Genomic DNA, 19,832 nt, shown 5'->3' on the forward strand with positions numbered 1-19,832 from the left:
CAGTATTATATATGATAGTATGATTGATATGAGAAAGGCATCATTACACCACTAGGTGGATTAAAACAGGTTTTAATGAACAGTTGTTTTAGCGAATTCCACAAATTTGTTTATATATTAACAATTTGTGTTTTAGACAGAGCTTCGAATTTCTGTTTATAAGAGGATATAAATATTTAATATATTTATTACACTTTGCCTGGTTTCCTGCAATGTGATCCTTGAAAGTGAGTTTTTTGTCATACGTTAAACCTAAGTATTCAGCTTGATAAGACCATGTCAATTCCAAGCCATTCAATTTGAGAATGTGATTATTGTTTGGTTTAAGAAATTCATTGACGAAATTCAAACTGCTCTGGTTGAAAAATTGAATTCTCATTTATATGAAACATCATTCTCAACAAGATAATTTTTTTCAAAAAGTTTACTGATAGAAGAAAGTAAGCTAATTGGTCGATAACTTGATGTTTCTGCTGGGTTTTTATTAGAGCTGTGCGCCGGTCAAAATTGTCAACATCGGCGGCTGAAACGTCTTTTTGACCAGCGGCGGCGGCGAATCGGCGTGACGCTATTTCCTGAAAACATCGGCGGCGGAGGTGGCGCGATTCGGCGTAATCAATTATAAACATATCAAAAATTTTAATATTGATTCACACAGGACAATTTCTCTATCTTATTGTTTTGTCGACCTACAATCAACGATCCTAATGTTTATGTGATCCATTAAAGCCAACGTAGTGAATAGAGATGGTAAATTTCATTCATATACAAAGGGTTTTTTTTATTATGAGCAAGAAATATGAGTAGTAGCAGGAATACACAGAATTTTCATTGCTGTAGTTGCTACTAAGGGGAACTGAGTTTGACGTTGCCTCCAATATAGAAGAATATCGGAATTGGAAGAATTTAAATAACTTGATTTGGATGAGACGTAGATATGTAGCCTGTGACTTCCTGTTCAATCGCTGAAGTTGCGTTGTCTGTTGTGTCTGAATGCTTCAAAGCTAATCCAATAATTGATTTTGTAGTGGTATCCTGAGCCTTCATGTCAACAGTTGTTTCATGGTAGTTGATATCTTGAAGTCTTATATTATGATTTATATATTTTACAAGAAACTCAATTTTAGTTATTCTGCGAGATTTCTCTGTATGACTGTTCCATTTTCAATTCAAGCTCTGTTGCTCGATACCGTAAGACACCAACTGTTTTCGTAGCCTTTTGAACTAATTCGTAGATCCTAAAACTTTGCTTAAGACCCTCACTCATTACAAGATTGTGTAATCCATGGCCCAAGCAACGATGATTCTCTACGCCAGCCAATCTGCATACTTTCCATTCTTCATGTGCTGAAGTTTTCCGAAATAATTCCATGCGTTACTTGATTTTATTGCACAATGTGAGGTGCCAATGGCAAGATCCATAATAGGAACTTCGTTTAAATTTAAAGTTAACGGCATTACGTAATTCAAGTTTACAGCGATTAACTTTTGAAAGAAAATATGTACACACTCATCCACAACTACTTAGCATGGTAAAAAAACTACTCAAAACTAAGTTTTGTTTTAAATGGGTATTACATTTTCTGATCATTAATTTTTACACGATGGCACCACTGATGAACGATTGATAAATAATTGACACCTTTCGGTGGTTTGATCATCCTAGAATACAGTGGAATAACATGAAAATCTTATGAAACAGAATAGAATTAACATGCAATAAAATATTTGGCAGTTGGTAATCGATGTTTACCAGCTCATTTTATGAGGTTATTTGAATTTCGTATAAAACCAAATTGTGTTTTTATCGTGACGTCAAAAATGAACAAGCATTCATCCTTGACAGTTCAGCAGTACTGCCTCCATCATGGATTTTACCCTATGTCTGTGTTATGTTAAGCCAAGTTACCTTACGAGTATGAAAACAGTACGACTGAATTGTCAAATAAATTGAGGTTAGCAGTGAAAGTGACACCTAATAGTAGAATTATTTTCATTAGTATCGTATTTACACTGTCACCGTAAAGATACTGCGACGATTTTTTTTCAGAAATAAGTCAGATCTACTCATTTCATAGACTGGAATAATGAATAAATTGAATTATAAACGCGTTTTTAGATAAGACTGCTGAAGTTCTTGTTTAAATTGAAGGGTAATGAGTGGAAAAAATAAGTATATCTTTTTCGTACGTTTTTTTTTTAACATAAAATCGATTTGGCGCTCAAATTCATTCAGATATCAAAAATAATATCAAATTAAAAAATTCGAATTTTAATAACTTCATATTTGTAACGATTTCTTATAAAAACGGGTAAATTCATTTGAAAAGTCATAGTAGAAGTAGAAGAAAATGTTTTTACTTTTAGTTGGTAACGTTGATCTTAATTTATTGTGCGAAAACTAACGTTTATTTAGAATGGAGCATGAAACTTTGTTCAATACCATTTTTCAAATGCCCGGAAATAACAAATAAAGTATCCAAAATAAATGGTACTCGATCGCTAAACATTCTAGTACCCGAGAAATCAACACCACACTGGTTTCTAAAAAAAATGTTAATCCGAAAAAACCTAACCTACTCTGAGTTTACTTTTATTGCTGATATCTATTTTTACTATTGAATAAACGAAAAAAATGTTGCAAATCATATCGATATGACAATTTTCGGAAGAACCCTCCTTTTCTTGGTTCCATTTTTCATTTTCAGATGTCGCGACCGATAATGTTGCGATAATGTGCCAATAGCTCAAAACCTTTTAAATAAAGACAGAAAATAGACTTTGAATCAAATGACATTGGCTTCGGTTGACATCGGTAGTACTGATTTTCAATATAAGTAGGAGGAAAGTGACTGTACTGTAATTTTCAATGAATTTTCATGAAAACTGTAAACAATTTTCCACATTGATAAAATCATTTTTTCGGCTGATGTAATATTATCGGCGGCACGATTGAAATGTGATAACCGGCGCGCTGATCTCTAGTTTTTATCAGGTTTGAGGATAGGAATTACTTTAGCGTTTTTCCATCTTTTTGGGAAGTAAGCTAATGAAAAACACTTGTTGAAAATTTTAACCAGGAGTCTCAAGGCAACATCGGGGAGATTTTTAATAAGAATATTAAAAATTTTCTTCATTACCAGCAGAGCTAATAAAAGTCATTTTCATTGACTGAAAAATAGACGAAAATGACAATAAATTACTGTCACTCTCAGCTTCGCTTGCAAACTATGAGAACGAAATCCATGTCCAGTCAATGACATAAGCTGGACAGTAGTTTCAAAATTGTGTTTTTTCTTTCATTTGCCCTTTCAGTTATTTGCAGTTTTCATTGAAAATCCCATAGTATGCAGTGTCGATATTCAACCAAAGCTGTGAGAATTGAAAATTACAGAAAAAGGTTTCACAATAAGTTTTAACTGTTGGTGCTCGAATTTGTAGTAGTTCTGGTTTCCAAAGATGTTCTGGGATGTAATTACTTCGATTTGCCATATTTTAGTCACTTTTTGTAGCCAAGCGTCACATATTTTCAATACATTTGGTTTCGTCTTGTCACAGAGGAAAGAGTGACGTTGGCAACTATACTCTCTCATTTTTTCGATGAGAAACGAAAATGCTTCGTCTCTCTTCGTTTGTTTTGGTGTCGGTCATTTACGAATGAGACAGTAAAACATTGAAAATGAGACTGCTGGAATAGTTATTTTCATTGAGAATGCGTGACAATTTTAAGCTCTGATTACGAGCATCGTATGAGTGCGATCCACGCAGAGCTCCTAATTTCAAAACCGATATATCAGTGCCTGAATCTACTATGAAGGTACATATTTTGTCTGAAGCGTTAGTGTTTAGAGTATTAAAATTGGTCGCAGTTACGTTTATTGTGAAAACTGCCCATGGTTTGTGCCTAACAAATTATTGTGAGTTGGTTGACTTACGTTTTGTAACGTTGGCAGATACTGTTATTGTTGCTGTACGTTTGTGTTTGGCTGGCCTTGAGTCTAGTTCGGTGGGTACGTTTCGTGCATTTGGTTAGTCGCGGTGTAGAACATTTGATTTGATCTTCTGTTGGGAGTATTTTGATAACTGAAATTTGAATTTTTTCTATAGTTGTTATAACGGGAGTATTGTGGGCCACGAGGAGTATTGTGCATACCTCCTCGCGGGTGTAAGTTGAAAATATTATTTAATTGTTGTCTTTGATTTTGATAGTTAAATCGAGGACGTGGGTTACTATTTCGATGATTTCCGTATTGATGTCTGCCCTATAATTTTGATTTCGCGTTTGAAAGCTTAGGACTTGTGATGATGATACATTTATTTCGTAAATTTCTGAATGGCCGTTTGTATTGATGCAAATTCGCCAGCCTTTAGAACGACATGGGTATCTGAATCGGTTGCTTTATTTATTAATGTATCCACTCTTATTTTGGTTGCCATTTTGGTAGCGACCCCGAGTGGGATTTGGTCCCGCAAATAAATTGTTTGTAATTTGCTTGTAAAATTTTCTACCTCCTGCAGAAATTCTTCATTGTCATTTTTGCGTTTCAGTGCATTTAGTTTGGCGATGACTGAATCGGCTGTTTCTTTATTGCTGCACTGATTTTGTACCAGGTCGACTATTTCTATTATAGTATTTGTGGTAGGAGTGATTGCCGCTCGAGATCTACCACTAAGTCTCGTTTTGATAAATTTAACGGCAACGTTTTCTTGTTCCGGCGTAATTAGTTCTTTTAATAAGTTCACCGAGTCGATGAACGCTGCTACTTTCGCTGGTGCACCGTCGTACGACTGCACTAGTGAAGTGGCAGTCTTAATGTCGAATTGTTGTGTCGTCATTTTACTAGTGGATTGTCTCTGATCTATAGGGCAATTCTTCAATTCTATTTCAATAATTTTATCGTTTCTCTATGCCAAAGTCGTGAATTTTTTACTAACGTGTAAAATTCTTGATCTGGGACTTTATCCTCATTTTCTGTTAGAAAAAACTCAAAGTTTGTAAATGCTTCTGTGCACTTTCTTTTTTTGTTTTCTAATAATTCCCTAGATACGGATGTGTTTACTGCCTTTTTGCAGTAGATATAAAGATTTTTTAATATCTCATAATCATTCATCACCTAGCTAATTTAACATACGATGAAAAAAAAATCCTGGGCATTTGACAATTTATCCTTTATAAGAATACACTGTAAGATTTGTATTTTTTTACTTAAACTCAACAAGTTCTCTCAATCATTTTTCAAGCACTTCTTTTACATTAGACTACTACTTACTCAACAATCGGACGATGGAGATAGCATTGACTACGTTGCACCTTTACCGCTAGTCATCGATCCCCAATCTCTTCTTTGTCGAATATTGTAGTATTTTTCTTATTTTGTCCCGTAGGACCACTGTTTCCTTATGGGTAGAAAGTTTTTTGTCTTTCTCATATAGAAAGGTTATGCAATCACTTGAAAAACCGACTAGTGAAAATTGGCCCGGAGGGACAAGTGTCATATACCATTCGACTCAGTTCATCGAGCTGAGCAATGTCTGTGTGTGTGTAAGTATGTGTGTGAGTGTGTATGTGTCAAAAAATCTCACTAGGTTTTCTCGGAGATGGCTGAACCGATTTTGACAAACTTGGATTCAAATGAAAGGTCTCGTGGTCCCATACGGAATTCCTGAATTTCATCCGGTTCCGGAATTATAGGGTAAAGTGTGTTCAATATTGTACACCGTCACTTAAACCGGCGAAACAAAAAACGTAAAAAAATTTCTAAACTGGTCTCAAAACCACACAAATCGAAAGTCATTATCAGTTGGCAACTAAACAAACCGATTCTGGCTATCCTGGTTCCCGGTATCCGGTTCCGGAAGTACCGGAAATAGTGGTCATATATACCAAAATAGATCTCACTCACTTTTCTCAGCGATAGTTTGACCGATTTCCACAAACTTAGATTTAAATGAAAGGTCTCGTGGTCCCATACGAAATTCCTGAATTTCATCCGGATCCGACTTCCGGTTCCGGAATTATAGGGTAAAGTGTGTTCAATATTGTACACCGTCACTTAAACCGGCGAAATAAAAAACGTAAAAAAATTTCTAAACTGGTCTCAAAACCACACAAATCGAAAGTCATTATCAGTAGGCAACTAAACAAACCGATTCCGGCTATCCTGGTTCCCGGTATCCGGTTCCGGAAGTACCGGAAATAGTGATCATATATACCAAAATAGATCTCACTTACTTTTCTCAGCGATAGTTTGACCGATTTCCACAAACTTAGATTCAAATGAAAGGTCTCGTGGTCCCATACGAAATTCCTGAATTTCATCCGGATCCGGCTTCCGGTTCCGGAATTATAGGGTAAAGTGTGTTCAATATTGTACACCGTCACTTAAACCGGCGAAACAAAAAACGTAAAAAAATTTCTAAACTGGTCTCAAAACCACACAAATCGAAAGTCATTATCAGTTGGCAACTAAACAAACCGATTCCGGCTATCCTGGTTCCCGGTATCCGATATCTCGCTCACTTTTCTCAGCGATGGTTTGACCGATTTCCAAAAACTTAGATTCAAATGAAAGGTCTCGTGGTCTGATACGGAATTGCTGAATTTCATCCGGATCCGACTTCCGGTTCCGGAATTATAGGGTAAAGTGTGTTTAATATTGTACACCGTCACAAAACCACACAAATCGAAAATCTTTATCAGTTGGCAACTAAACAAACCGATTCCGGCTATCCTGGTTCCCGGTATCCGGTTCCGGAAGTACCGAAAATAGTGGTCATATATACCAAAATATATCTCACTCACTTTTCTCAGCGATGGTTTGACCGATTTCCACAAACTTAGATTCAAATGAAAGGTCTCGTGGTCTCATACGGAATTCCTGAATTTCATCCGGATCCGACTTCCGGTTCCGGAATTATAGGGTAAAGTGTGTTCAATATTGTACACCGTCACTTAAACCGGCGAAACAAAAACCGAAAGTCATTATCAGTTGGCAACTAAACAAACCGATTCCGGCTATCCTGGTTCCCGGTATCCGGATCCGGAAGTACCGGAAATAGTGGTCATATATACCAAAATAGATCTCACTCACTTTTCTCAGCGATGGTTTGACCGATTCCCACAAACTTACATTCAAATGAAAGGTTTTGTGGTCCCATACAAAATTCCTGAATTTCATCCGGATCCGACTTCCTGTTCCGGAATTATAATGTAAAGTTTGTTCAATATTGTACACCGTCACTTAAACCGGCGAAACAAAAAACGTAAAAAAATTGCTAAACTGGTCTTAAAACCACACAAATCGAAAGTCATTGTCAGTAGGAAGCTAAACAAACCGATTCCGGCTATCCTGGTTCCTGGTATCCGGTTCCGGAAATAGTGGTCATATATACCAAAATATATCTCACTCACTTTTCTCAGCGATGGTTTGACCGATTTCCACAAACTTAGATTCAAATGAAAGGTCTCGTGGTTTCATACAGAATTCCTGAATTTCATCCGGATCCGACTTCCAGTTCCGGAATTATAGGGTAAAGTGTGTTCAATATTGTACACCGTCACTTAAACCGGCGAAACAAAATTCGTAAAAAAATTTCTAAACTGGTCTCAAAACCACACAAATCGAAAGTCATTATCAGTTGGCAACTAAACAAACCGATTCCGGCTATCCTGGTTCCCGGTATCCGGAATCTCACTCACTTTTCTCAGCGATGGTTTGACCGATTTCCACAAACTTAGATTCAAATGAAAGGTCTCGTGGTCTCATACGGAATTCCTGAATTTCATCCGGATCCGACTTCCGGTTCCGGAATTATAGGGTAAAATGTGTTCAATCACTTTTCTCAGCGATGGTTCGACCGATCTCCACAAACTTAGATTCAAATGAAAGGTCTCGTGGTCTCATACGGAATTCCTGAATTTCATGCGGATCCGACTTCCGGTTCCGGAATTATAGGGTAAAGTGTGTTCAATATTGTACACCGTCACTTAAACCGGCGAAACAAAATACGTAAAAAATTTTGTAACTTGGTTTTAAAACCACACAAATCGAAAGTCATTATCAGTAGGCAACTAAACAAACCGATTCCGGCTATCCTGGTTCCCGGTATCCGATTCCGGAAGTATCGGAAATAGTGGTCATATATACCAAAATATATCTCACTCACTTTTCTCAGCGATGGTTTGACCGATTTCCACAAACTTAGATTCAAATGAAAGGTCTCGTGGTCCCATACGAAATTCCTGAATTTCATCCGGATCCTACTTCCGGTTCCGGAATTATAGGCTAAAGTGTGTTCAATATTGTACACCGTCACTTAAACCGGCGAAACAAAAAACGTAAAAAAATTTCTAAACTGGTCTCAAAACCACACAAATCGAAAGCCATTATCAGTAGGAAACTAAACAAACCGATTCCGGCTATCCTGGTTCCCGGTATCCGGTTCCGGAAATAGTGGTCATATATACCAAAATATATCTCACTCACTTTTCTCAGCGATGGTTTGACCGATTTCCAGAAACTTAGATTCAAATGAAAGGTCTCGTGGTCTCATACAGAATTCCTGAATTTCATCCGGATCCGACTTCCTGTTCCGGAATTATAGGGTAAAGTGTGTTCAATACTGTACACCTTCACTTAAACCGGCGAAACAAAATTCGTAAAAAAATTTCTAAACTGGTCTCAAAACCACACAAATCGAAAGTCATTATCAGTTGGCAACTAAACAAACGGATTCCGGCTATCCTGGTTCCCGGTATCCGGAATCTCACTCACTTTTCTCAGCGATGGTTTGACCGATTTCATCCGGATCCGACTTCCGGTTCCGGAATTATAGGGTAAAATGTGTTCAATCGCTTTTCTCAGCGATGGTTTGACCGATCTCCACAAACTTAGATTCAAATGAAAGGTTTCGTGTTCTCATACGGAATTCCTGAATTTCATCCGGATCCGACTTCCGGTTCCGGAATTATAGGGTAAAGTGTGTTCAATATTGTACACCGTCACTTAAACCGGCGAAACAAAATTCGTAAAAAAATTTCTAAACTGGTCTCAAAACCACACAAATCGAAAGTCATTATCAGTTGGCAACTAAGCAAACCGATTTCGGCTATCCTGGTTCCCGGTATCCGGTTCCGGAAGTACCGGAAATAGTGGTCATATATACCAAAATATATCTCACTCACTTTTCTCAGTGATGGTTTGACCGATTTCCACAAACTTAGATTCAAATGAAAGGTCTCGTGGTCTCATACGGAATTCCTGAATTTCATCCGGATCCGACTTCCGGTTCCGGAATTATAGTGTAAAGTGTGTTCAATATTGTACACCGTCATTTAAACCGGCGAAACAAAATACGTAAAAAATTTTGTAACTTGGTCTTAGAACCACACAAATCGAAAGTCATTATCAGTAGGCAACTAAAGAAACCGATTCCGGCTATCCTGGTTCCCGGTATCCGGATCCGGAAGTACCGAAAATAGTGGTCATATATTCCAAAATATATCTCACTCACTTTTCTCAGCGATGGTTTGACCGATTTCCACAAAATTAAATTCAAATGAAAGGTCTCGTGGTCTCATACGGAATTCCTGAATTTCATCCGGATCCGACTTCCGGTTCCGGAATTATAGGGTAAAGTGTGTTCAATATTGTACACCGTTACTTAAACCGGCGAAACAAAATACGAAAAAAAATTTCTAAACTGGTCTCAAAACCACACAAATCGAAAGTCATTATCAGATGGCAACTGAACAAACCGATTCTGGCTATCCTGGTTCCCGGTATCCGGTTCCGGAAGTACCGGAAATAGTGGGCATATATACCAAAATAGATCTCACTCACTTTTCTCAGCGATAGTTTGACCGATTTCCACAAACTTAGATTTAAATGAAAGGTCTCGTGGTCCCATACGAAATTCCTGAATTTCATCCGGATCCGACTTCCGGTTCCGGAATTATAGGGTAAAGTGTGTTCAATATTGTACACCGTCACTTAAACCGGCGAAACAAAAAACGTAAAAAAATTTCTAAACTGGTCTCAAAACCACACAAATCGAAAGTCATTATCAGTTGGCAACTAAACAAACCGATTCCGGCTATCCTGCTTCCCGGTATCCGATATCTCACTCACTTTTCTCAGCGATGGTTTGACCGATTTCTACAAACTTAGATTCAAATGAAAGGTCTCGTGGTCTGATACGGAATTCCTGAATTTCATCCGGATCCGACTTCCGGTTCCGGAATTATAGGGTAAAGTGTGTTCAATGTTGTACACCGTCACTTAAACCGGCGAAACAAAAAACGTAAAACAATTTTCTAAACTGGTCTCAAAACCACACAAATCGAAAATCATTATCAGTTGGCAACTAAACAAACCGATTCCTGCTATCCTGGTTCCCGGTATCCGGTTCCGGAATTACCGGAAATAGTGGTCATATATACCAAAATATATTTTACTCACTTTTCTCAGCGATGGTTTGACCGATTTCCACAAACTTAGATTCAAATGAAAGGTCTCGTGGTCTCATACGGAATTCCTGAATTTCATCCGGATCCACCTTCCGTTTCCGGAATTATAGGGTAAAGCATGTTCAATATTGTACACCGTCACTTAAACCGGCGAAACAAAAAACGTAAAAAATTTTCTAAACTGGTCTCAAAACCACACAAATCGAAAATCATTATCAGTTGGCAACTAAACAAACCGATTCCGGCTATCCTGGTTCCCGGTATCCGATTCCGGAATTACCGGAAATAGTGGTCATATATACCAAAATATATTTTATAATATATTTTTTAGATTCAAATGAAAGGTCTCGTGGTCTCATACGGAATTCCTGAATTTCATCCGGATCCGACTTCCGGTTCCGGAATTATAGGGTAAAGTGTGTTCAATATTGTACACCGTCACTTAAACCGGCGAAACAAAAAACGTAAAAAAATTTCTAAACTGGTCTCAAAACCATACAAATCGAAAGTCATTATCAGTTGGCAACTAAACAAACCGATTCCGGCTATCCTGGTTCTTGGTATCCGGTTCCGGAAGTACCGGAAATAGTGGTCATATATACCAAAATGGATCTCACTCATTTTTCTCAGCGATGGTTTGACCGATTTCCACAAACTTAGATTCAAATGAAAGGTCTCGTGGTTTCATACGGAATTCCTGAATTTCATCCGGATCCGACTTCCGGTTCCGGAATTATAGGGTAAAGTGTGTTCAATATTGTACACCGTCACTTAAACCGGCGAAACAAAATACGTAAAAAATTTTTATCAAATCGGCTTCACATATATAGTTCCATATCTTTTATGCATTGACTTTTAGTTTCATAAACACTTAGTTTATTCATGAGAATATAATTTGCTTTAATATGAACTCGGTTTTGATCATGGATTATAGCATCTTTATATTCATAATTGAATGTTTCATTTGATAGTTGTGGTATTTTAAGCATATAGATCACGCAAGTGTTGTTAATGGCAATTTGTGCCGTTGTTCTTGTTAATAAATTTTCGAATGAAGTTACTGGAATATTTTGATGTATCAAAAACGTCTTAATCCTTGAAAAGTCTTTCAGTGATAAAAGTCGACTGCTAGGAATTCCGTGTTTTGCGAGGAGAATAGCATCTTCAAGTATTTCAATTTGGTGTTGTGCTGTATCTATATTCAATATTATTTAAAGAAGATTCATTTCAATAACATGTTGTTTATTTGATTTGAAATCCAATTGTAGTAATTCATTAGTAACCTTACTTAGATGTTGAATTTTAGAATTTATTGCTTCATTTATAAATACTTGCTGATTATTATTATCGATTAGGTTATTCATACACAGAAAGAAAAGATGAAACTTACACGACATTTAACCGATAGTACTATGAAATAGACATCAGTTGAAACGAAAACCTGATTTAAAACCATGATTGATGTAAAATTACATTAAAATTCATTTAGTTTTTCATTGAACAAGACTGTATATTTACAAACCGCTTCGTTTTGTAATGTAAATTTCCATTCAATTGCCTGCTCCAAATATGTGCATGAAAATAAATGTAAAATCACAAAATATTTTTATCTGTGTAGTTTGGTTGATAATGTGTAAATCGTCTGCGTCAGGAGTTCCAGCTATCCATTTGAAAATTTTTCCAATGCTGTCCCATCGTTTTTGGCGATATTGTTGAGGCTCCAACTTATGATATGTTTGTGACAACAATATATTTTTACTTTGAAGTAATCTATATAACTGATTATTATCGTTATATATTAGGTTATCGAAATTATCAATCATTTCTTTTAATTCGGATAAGTTAATAGGCTGCACAATTCTTACATACCCTAATCGAATTTTGGCTTTTCCTATTGGTACAATTGCCAGAGGATTTTTGTTTAAATCATGAATTTGAATTTTTCCTTGAATTGACAATATTGATGGTATGATCTGAAAATATACATAGAGATAGTTGTTACATTTTTTTCCTCAAATTAACTTTATGAATTTTTCGATTATTTGTATCAATGATATATGTGTCATGATTTTTTTTCACTGTTTTTTTGTATTTACTTTTTCTTTTTGAAATATTGTATGTTTTTTCAAATATATTTGATCCTGGCTCGAAAAGCGGATAATTTTTGTATTGTATGTTCTCATTTTTCTTTTGATACAATTGAGTAATTTTTTCATGACTTTTAATTTTTCGTAATGCCCTTTGATCTGCATCGAGTCTTTTATCATTTTCCCCTATATAAACATTATGTGGAGTGTTATTTGTAAATGAATGTATTGAATTATTATATTTGTAAACGGATTTTCTCATTAATTCCAAAATGTTTATTTCTGGTGATTCTTTTTTAATGCATCGTGAAATTTCTCTTATTGTTAAATGACTTCTCTTAATTTGACCATTGGTCTCAGATCTATGAACAGGAGTTTTAAATATACTAATGCCTAAATCTCTTAATCTTCGTTCGATTACAACTAAATGAACTTTCATTATCCATTACTATCATTTTTGGTATATTCCATTCGTGTACAATATCTAAAAGAGCTTCTTCAATGTCTAATATTGATTTTGTTTTAATAGATTTAAATTTTAAATATTTTGAGAATTGAAGTTAAAAACATGTTGTTTATGTCATATACAAAAATATCGATATGAGTAATTTCTCCTGGGTATGTTGGGATCGGTGTTTTGAATGGTATAAATTTTTGCGGATTTCGTTCATATTTTTCTGTGCTACATATTTCACAATTTTTTACAAATTGATTGATAATTTTTTCACTTTTGGGAAGTAAAAGTATTTAATCATTTGTTTTGAATTTTCATGTGCATTTCTATGCGCAAATTGGTGTATTTTTTTAACTTCTTCTAGTTGTCGTTCTTCGTTATTTAAATCTTGTACTTTTATTTGTGAAAATCTAGCCCTAATTATTCTTGGATCAAAAATTTCTCTCTAAACTTCTTGAATTACTCCCAAAAACGGGAGCTTCCGTTGAAGGGATGTAGGAACTGTCATCATAATCTGCAGAATGTTGAGTAGCTGTCATTGAATTAATTTGTATTCGAGATAATGCATCAGCTTCTATGTTAGATTTTCCTGGTTTATAATGTAATTCATAGTCATGCTCTTCAATAAAAGCTTTCCACCGTTTAAGTTTGGCATTATTATTTTTTGGTGAAAGTGCAAAAGTAAGTGGTTGGTGATCAGTATAAATTCTGATCTTAAGTCCATATATAAAAATTTCTTAGAGATTGCAATGCCCATACAATTGCTAACATCTCTTTCTACTTTGTAGCATAATTTTATTCTGTAGTAGAAAGTGTTTTGGATATAAAAGTAATAGGTCTTTCTCCATCATGGAATTCTTGGGATAAAACAGCACCAAATGCTTGATTAGAAGCATCGGTAGTTAACAAAAATGTTTTACTTAAGTCTGGAAAAGCTAAAACATCACTTGAAGAAAGAATCTCTTTTAATAATTTGAAACTTTTTAGTCCTTCATCATCTAAGACAATTTTATGATTCTTTGACTCATTTTCAGATATTTGACGATGTCCATTTTCACCTTTCAAAAATTTTGTCAAAGGTTTAGCAACTTTGGCATAATTTTTCACAAAACGTCTATAATATCCAGATAATCCTAAAAATGTTCGCAATTCTCTCAAATTAGTTGGTTCTGGATATTTTTGAATACAGTCTATTTTTTTTTTATTTGGTTTTAATCCGTCTTTGGAAACTATAAACCTTAAAAATTCAACTTCTTTTTTAAGAAACTCACATTTGTCTGGTTAAATTCGGAAATTGGCCTCTCTCAAAGTTTGAAAAACCGTTTCAATATTTTTTAAATGTTCTTCGAAAGTTTTTTCTACTATTATTATGTCATCAATATATACAAAACAAATTTTTCCAATTCGTATTTCCCATTGTTTACAGAAAAAGCAGTTTTTTCAATATCTTTTTCTGACATCAGAACTTGATGGAAACCTGAAGCAAGATCTAATGTTGTAAACTATTTATTTTCGCCTAAATTTGCCAAAACTGTAGAAGTATCGGGAATTGGGTAACGATCACTTATTGTCTTTATGTTATTTTCTGAAATCAATAGCCAATCTGAACTTTTTTGTATTTGAAGCATCAGATTTTTTTTGGAACTATCCAAATTGGAGAATTATACGGAGATTTAGAAGGACTAATAATTCCATCTTCTAATAGTTTATTAATTTGCTTTTCTACTTCTGTTTTTAAACTTTGGGGGTATGGGTAGGATTTTGAATATATGGGATTGTCATCGCATGTCCGGATTTCCGCTTTTATTTTTGTTGTGAATGATAGCTTACCGTCAACTGGCTGAAAAAGGTCCTGAAAATTTGTTAATACTTCTCGTAAATGTTTTCTTTTTGTGTTTTCCAAATGCGAATCCCTAATTTGAATTTGGTTCACTTCCTGTAATTGATGCGCTAATCATGGAATAGAATTTTTATTAATAATTATTAAATTATTTTTTGTATCAATAATCGCTTCCATTTCTTTCAATGTATCATGTCCAATTATTGCGTCAAATGTTTTTAGTTTTTCCATGTGGTAAAATTTGACATTAATGTTAGAAAAGGGTTTGAAAAGTTTTGCCTGCGAATAATTACAAATTTTTATACTTCCGCCAATAGAAGATACATAAAAAGGATTAATCACTGAATGTGATATTTTTACAAATTTTAGATGAATAAAATTTTTATTCGATCCAGTGTCGACTAATATTTTCAATGGTTTATCACGATTACCATAATATAAAAAATATGGTAACGCAGAAGTTACTCTAAAAAATTTAATTCAGCTACATCTTATGTAGAAGTTTGTTCATATTCTTGAAAATCTGTATTTGCACAATATCTTTCTAATGACATAGTATTATTTTCTTGTTGGTTTATGTCTTCCTCATCATATGTTATTGTTTCAATATTGAATTGTTTTTTTCACAGTGATTGCATAGCCTTTCTATATGAGAAGGGCAAAAACAAAACGTGTACATCTAGGATTTTTTTGGTTTGTACAGAAAGTTAAATGTTCTCCTAAGTGTTCAAATTCTGCGGCGGCCAGTAGTCGGTCGTCACACGTTTTCGCTCGAGACGTAAGATATATGGCACTCTTTGAAGGGTCATATAAATTGTATGAACTTTGCGTCTGCTTAGCGGTTCAAATTGAACTGTTAGGCGGAGATGGCAATTCAGTTTGAACTGCTTTGAGCACTGATGAGCCGAAGGGCGAAAAGCGAAGAAATCGGAAAGGTAGAAACCGCGTGTTTTGACATCATTGGGAACACTGTGCATTGGTTGTATTGAACAAAAATCTGAATCAGTCGCAAAGCGTATTATTTTTTTTCGTAAACATATTAGTTACACATAGAATATCAGCCTTAGATTGATTCATGAGCTAAATCAATGTTCAAATTTCTTTTCAGTCTGATAATGCATGTTGACTACTTGACTTGACTACCGGGAATTCGCATAACAAATCACAAGTTCAAGATTAGTTTTCCTAGTCATTGGGGGGTCGGGCGATTGCCTGTACCCCCTACCAGCGAAATTCTAGCAACAATTAGTATGTTCGAGCAAATTAAAACTGAACCTATGGGATTTTACACAGCATATCCACCACCACAAGCTAACCAGGCTCCTATAATAACAACTTCACGCTCGGACCAAAATCAGCAATCTGTCATTGCCGTAAATGAGAGTAAATCTGCTATTAATAACAGTTCGCCTGTAATATCCACCCAGCCAGTGAATGTAAGTATCCATTTAAAATAAATAAATTAATAGTGATAGGTAATTTATGTTCCATTGAACAATTTCAATCTTCCACATTTATCTAGAAGTGACACTATGACACTATGAGTAAATTCTTCTAAAATTCTTTTCGTGGGACCTAGCTCCACCTGTATTGAACAGCGCGAACTATTTTCTATCGGTACACCCCTTGTGTTATGTAAACGTTTTTGTACTATTTGTTTTCCCCTCTCGTTTGTCAACACAGATCAGCTGCTTGCAGGGATGCCTGATTTCATCAGGCTTTGTATAATATTTGAAAATGAGTCGTCGCAATAAATTATAATAATATTACATTTGCCTTTTTAGCGATGTTTAAAGGCTCGACGTTGTTCAGAAAAATGACTCCTAAATTACCGATTATTGGTTTGTGGTATATACATAGCTGTAATATTTACTTTTTTTAGTTAGTTTTTCACACGGAATGTTTAAAAAGTTCATTATCGAGCCCGATGTAAAATGAAATTGTAGTCATCTAGGCTATTTTTGATTGTGTTGGTAATTTTCAGCCGAAACAAGGTGGCGGCAGGCCGGAAGCAAGTAAATATCAAAAAAGACATGGATTCGATTTTGTATTGCGTTAAAGGATGAGAAGTAGGCACAATTTTGTAGGGTAAGGGCTCCCTATTCCCTCCCCTTAAAAACCTGATTCATCCACCAAAATCACTACGATTTTTTTCATATTTCTGCTTAATTTGCCTTGCTTCACATTGGGAATTGATTCACATACCTTGGAAATTAAAATAATAATTAAAAAATCAGCTAAAACACTTCTGATATGTTCAGTACTGTGCTCCTAATTTCATCTCAAAGGTTTTATATTCATCCTATCGTTGGTCCTTTATTCATCTCATAAATTAGCAATGTCGACAGCAATCAAAACCAAAATATTGCACTATTACACTCTCAGGTTCAAAATGCCAGAATTTTCGTTAAAAATAGCCTAATGCCAAATATGACACAACACACGATAGTTTAAAAACAGTTAGGAATCATTTCGACGTTTAAAATATTTTGGATCGTTTTGATTACCTTTCGTTTCAAATTTAAAATTTTACTCTGCAGTTAATTTGGAGAACTTAAAAAAAACAAAAAAAGAATTGTTACTATTTAGGCATTAGTCATTCTTAAAACAAAATGCAGGATCAGAGATGCCATTAATACAGATTTATCTGTATTGTATAGATTTTTGCGTTAGCGTTCGTTAAATCAGATTACAGATTTTCTAAATTTAATACAGATTTGTAAAGGTTCATGAAAAGTGAGAAGTAAAACGTTAGACTTTTCTCTCTGAGTATCTATTAGTATTTGATTGCAGTACTTCTTTAAAAGTTTATTAATCAACGGACAAATCACATGTTGAAATGGAAATCTTTTGTGCAGATGTTTGATGATGAACACTGATAATCATTTATATTAAAATTTAAAACCAATTCGAATTTGATTTGAATTTGAATTTGATTCATTTTATTAGTGAAAACAGATAGAGCAGATACATATTTTCTATAAAAAGGCGGGTCAGACATAACTGGATGTCGTGAATACGAAAAAACTGGCACGCTCCCATCACTTTTCCGAATATCAGTTAGTTGATTGATTATATGAATTGTGCAAGCTTTCCCCTTTTTCACTAATAGAGTTTGAAGCGATGCACTTACATTAAAGTACAGATTAGTTACATTAAACAGCTACTATTCTACAGCTATATATTCCAAACTTAAAACAATTCCTTTTTAATTTGCCAATATAGGAGGCTAGGTACGACAAATTTGTAGTTTATTTTTATTGAAGCTATGAAGTTTAAAGATATCTGATTCTTCTCGAAATTTCAGTACGAAACAATTGCAATGGACTGGTCTGAAATGTATCGACGATCTTCGGTATGCAAGTCATTTTAATAATAATAATGATAATAATAATAATAATAATACAGATTAATCTGTACATATATGAATGTATAAATAAAGTACAGATTAACCTGTATATATGGCAACCCTGTATCACACGACCCATACTAGTATAAAGATGTGTTCAACATCATCACATTCGCTTTCGCATTGCCGTTCGTAATTGAATGTGTTAGTGACGGTACAAATCTGACTTTTTCCGGTTTTCGGTGCCATCTAGCTGACGGTGTCTCGTACGTTCAGAGTAGCTGCTTTAACTTAAATGACGCTATTTCTCACATCACATTTCATTTTTTAGCTGCTACTGGTGAGACGATATAAAAGAGAGAGTTAGTATAGCAGCAGCCAGTAATACTGAATTGGCTGTCGAGCTGTTAACAGCATCTTGTGGATTTTTTACGCAGAAACACGCACACAGGAGGAAGAGTTAAAGGCAAGGCAAAGTCCCGCTCGAACCGTGCTGGTCTGCAGTTTCCAGTTGGCAAAATCCATCGTCTGCTCCGGAAGGGATGTATGTATGTATGCACTTGCGTATATGTGGATAGTATTGTGAAAAATATTGATTAAGAGCTTCGAGAAAAACATACACAACTATTGCGTCATGTTCCTTTCAATCGGAAATAATTACTAATGTTTTATTATCGATTTTGTTCCAATGAAAGCTAGTTATGGCGTTTTGAATAACGAAGGCGTAATTGTCCGCAAAATCGCAAATTATTAAACTTTCGTCACTCTTCAAATTTTTTTTTCTCATTTTAAAAATATGAAGGTTGTTTTCGAGCAATGAAAGAATGCATGGGCAGCTCAGCCGTAGCCGAAGCAGGAAAAAGTCAACGCCGGAGCTAGGATCGGTCGGATCTGCATAATGCGGATAGCCTTTTAAGCCCGAGCGAATTGCGCTGCGGTACACTGCGCGCGTGCGGGTCGTATTTGAAAAATTCACTGCTCCGAAAGTATTGATCTTTCCACTCTAAAACTTTGCCAAGATTGAGTTAAACCTCTAAGGCTTCGTTTTTCAACAAAAAACATAAAGAAAAAATTAGGCCCATGTTAGAATTTTTATAATTTGTTTATTAATTATTAACTTTTTTCATTTTATTAACTTCAAAAGTTGTTGGAAATCGCTAAGGAAAAGACGCACATTTCATGTCTTGGACGAATTTTTGTATCTTTATTAGATTTTACAGTATAGACTGTTGAAAAAAGGTTCTATTTTGAAAACGCGAAATTTCAAAAAATCATATCTCGAAAATTCCACGTATCATATTGAAATAAAAAAGAACTTGTCAAACATTTTCGAATTCCTTACGGAAAACAGAGGTTGTAGGAAAATAAAAATTTGAGTGGCTGATTTTGCGTGGAATGCTTCATATATATATATATATATATATATATATATATATATATATATATATATATATATATATATATATATATATATATATATATATATATATATATATATATATATATATATATATATATATATATATATATATATATATGTATATATATATATATATATATATATATATATATATATATATATATATATATATATATATATATATATATATATATATATATATATATATATATAT

The 19,832-nt window shown here is 34.6% G+C and overlaps 1 protein-coding gene across 8 annotated transcripts in view; it reads left to right on the forward strand.

The window, feature by feature from the left end:
- The window catches only part of LOC131437262 (zinc finger protein OZF-like), a 320,204-nt gene that overhangs the window by 79,554 nt on the left and 220,818 nt on the right, over positions 1-19,832 (forward strand). For 7 of the 8 annotated variants that reach the window (XM_058606493.1, XM_058606489.1, XM_058606495.1 and 4 more), the window contains one exon: positions 15,958-16,285. The exons of the other annotated variant lie outside the window; for it this stretch is intronic. In XM_058606493.1, the coding sequence (XP_058462476.1) occupies positions 16,100-16,285 (186 nt within the window). In that variant the 5' untranslated portion in view covers positions 15,958-16,099. The remainder of the gene's footprint in view (positions 1-15,957; positions 16,286-19,832) is intronic. 8 annotated transcript variants of the gene reach the window in all.

Source organism: Malaya genurostris, chromosome 3 (assembly GCF_030247185.1).
Source record: "Malaya genurostris strain Urasoe2022 chromosome 3, Malgen_1.1, whole genome shotgun sequence".
NCBI lineage: Eukaryota > Metazoa > Arthropoda > Insecta > Diptera > Culicidae > Malaya > Malaya genurostris.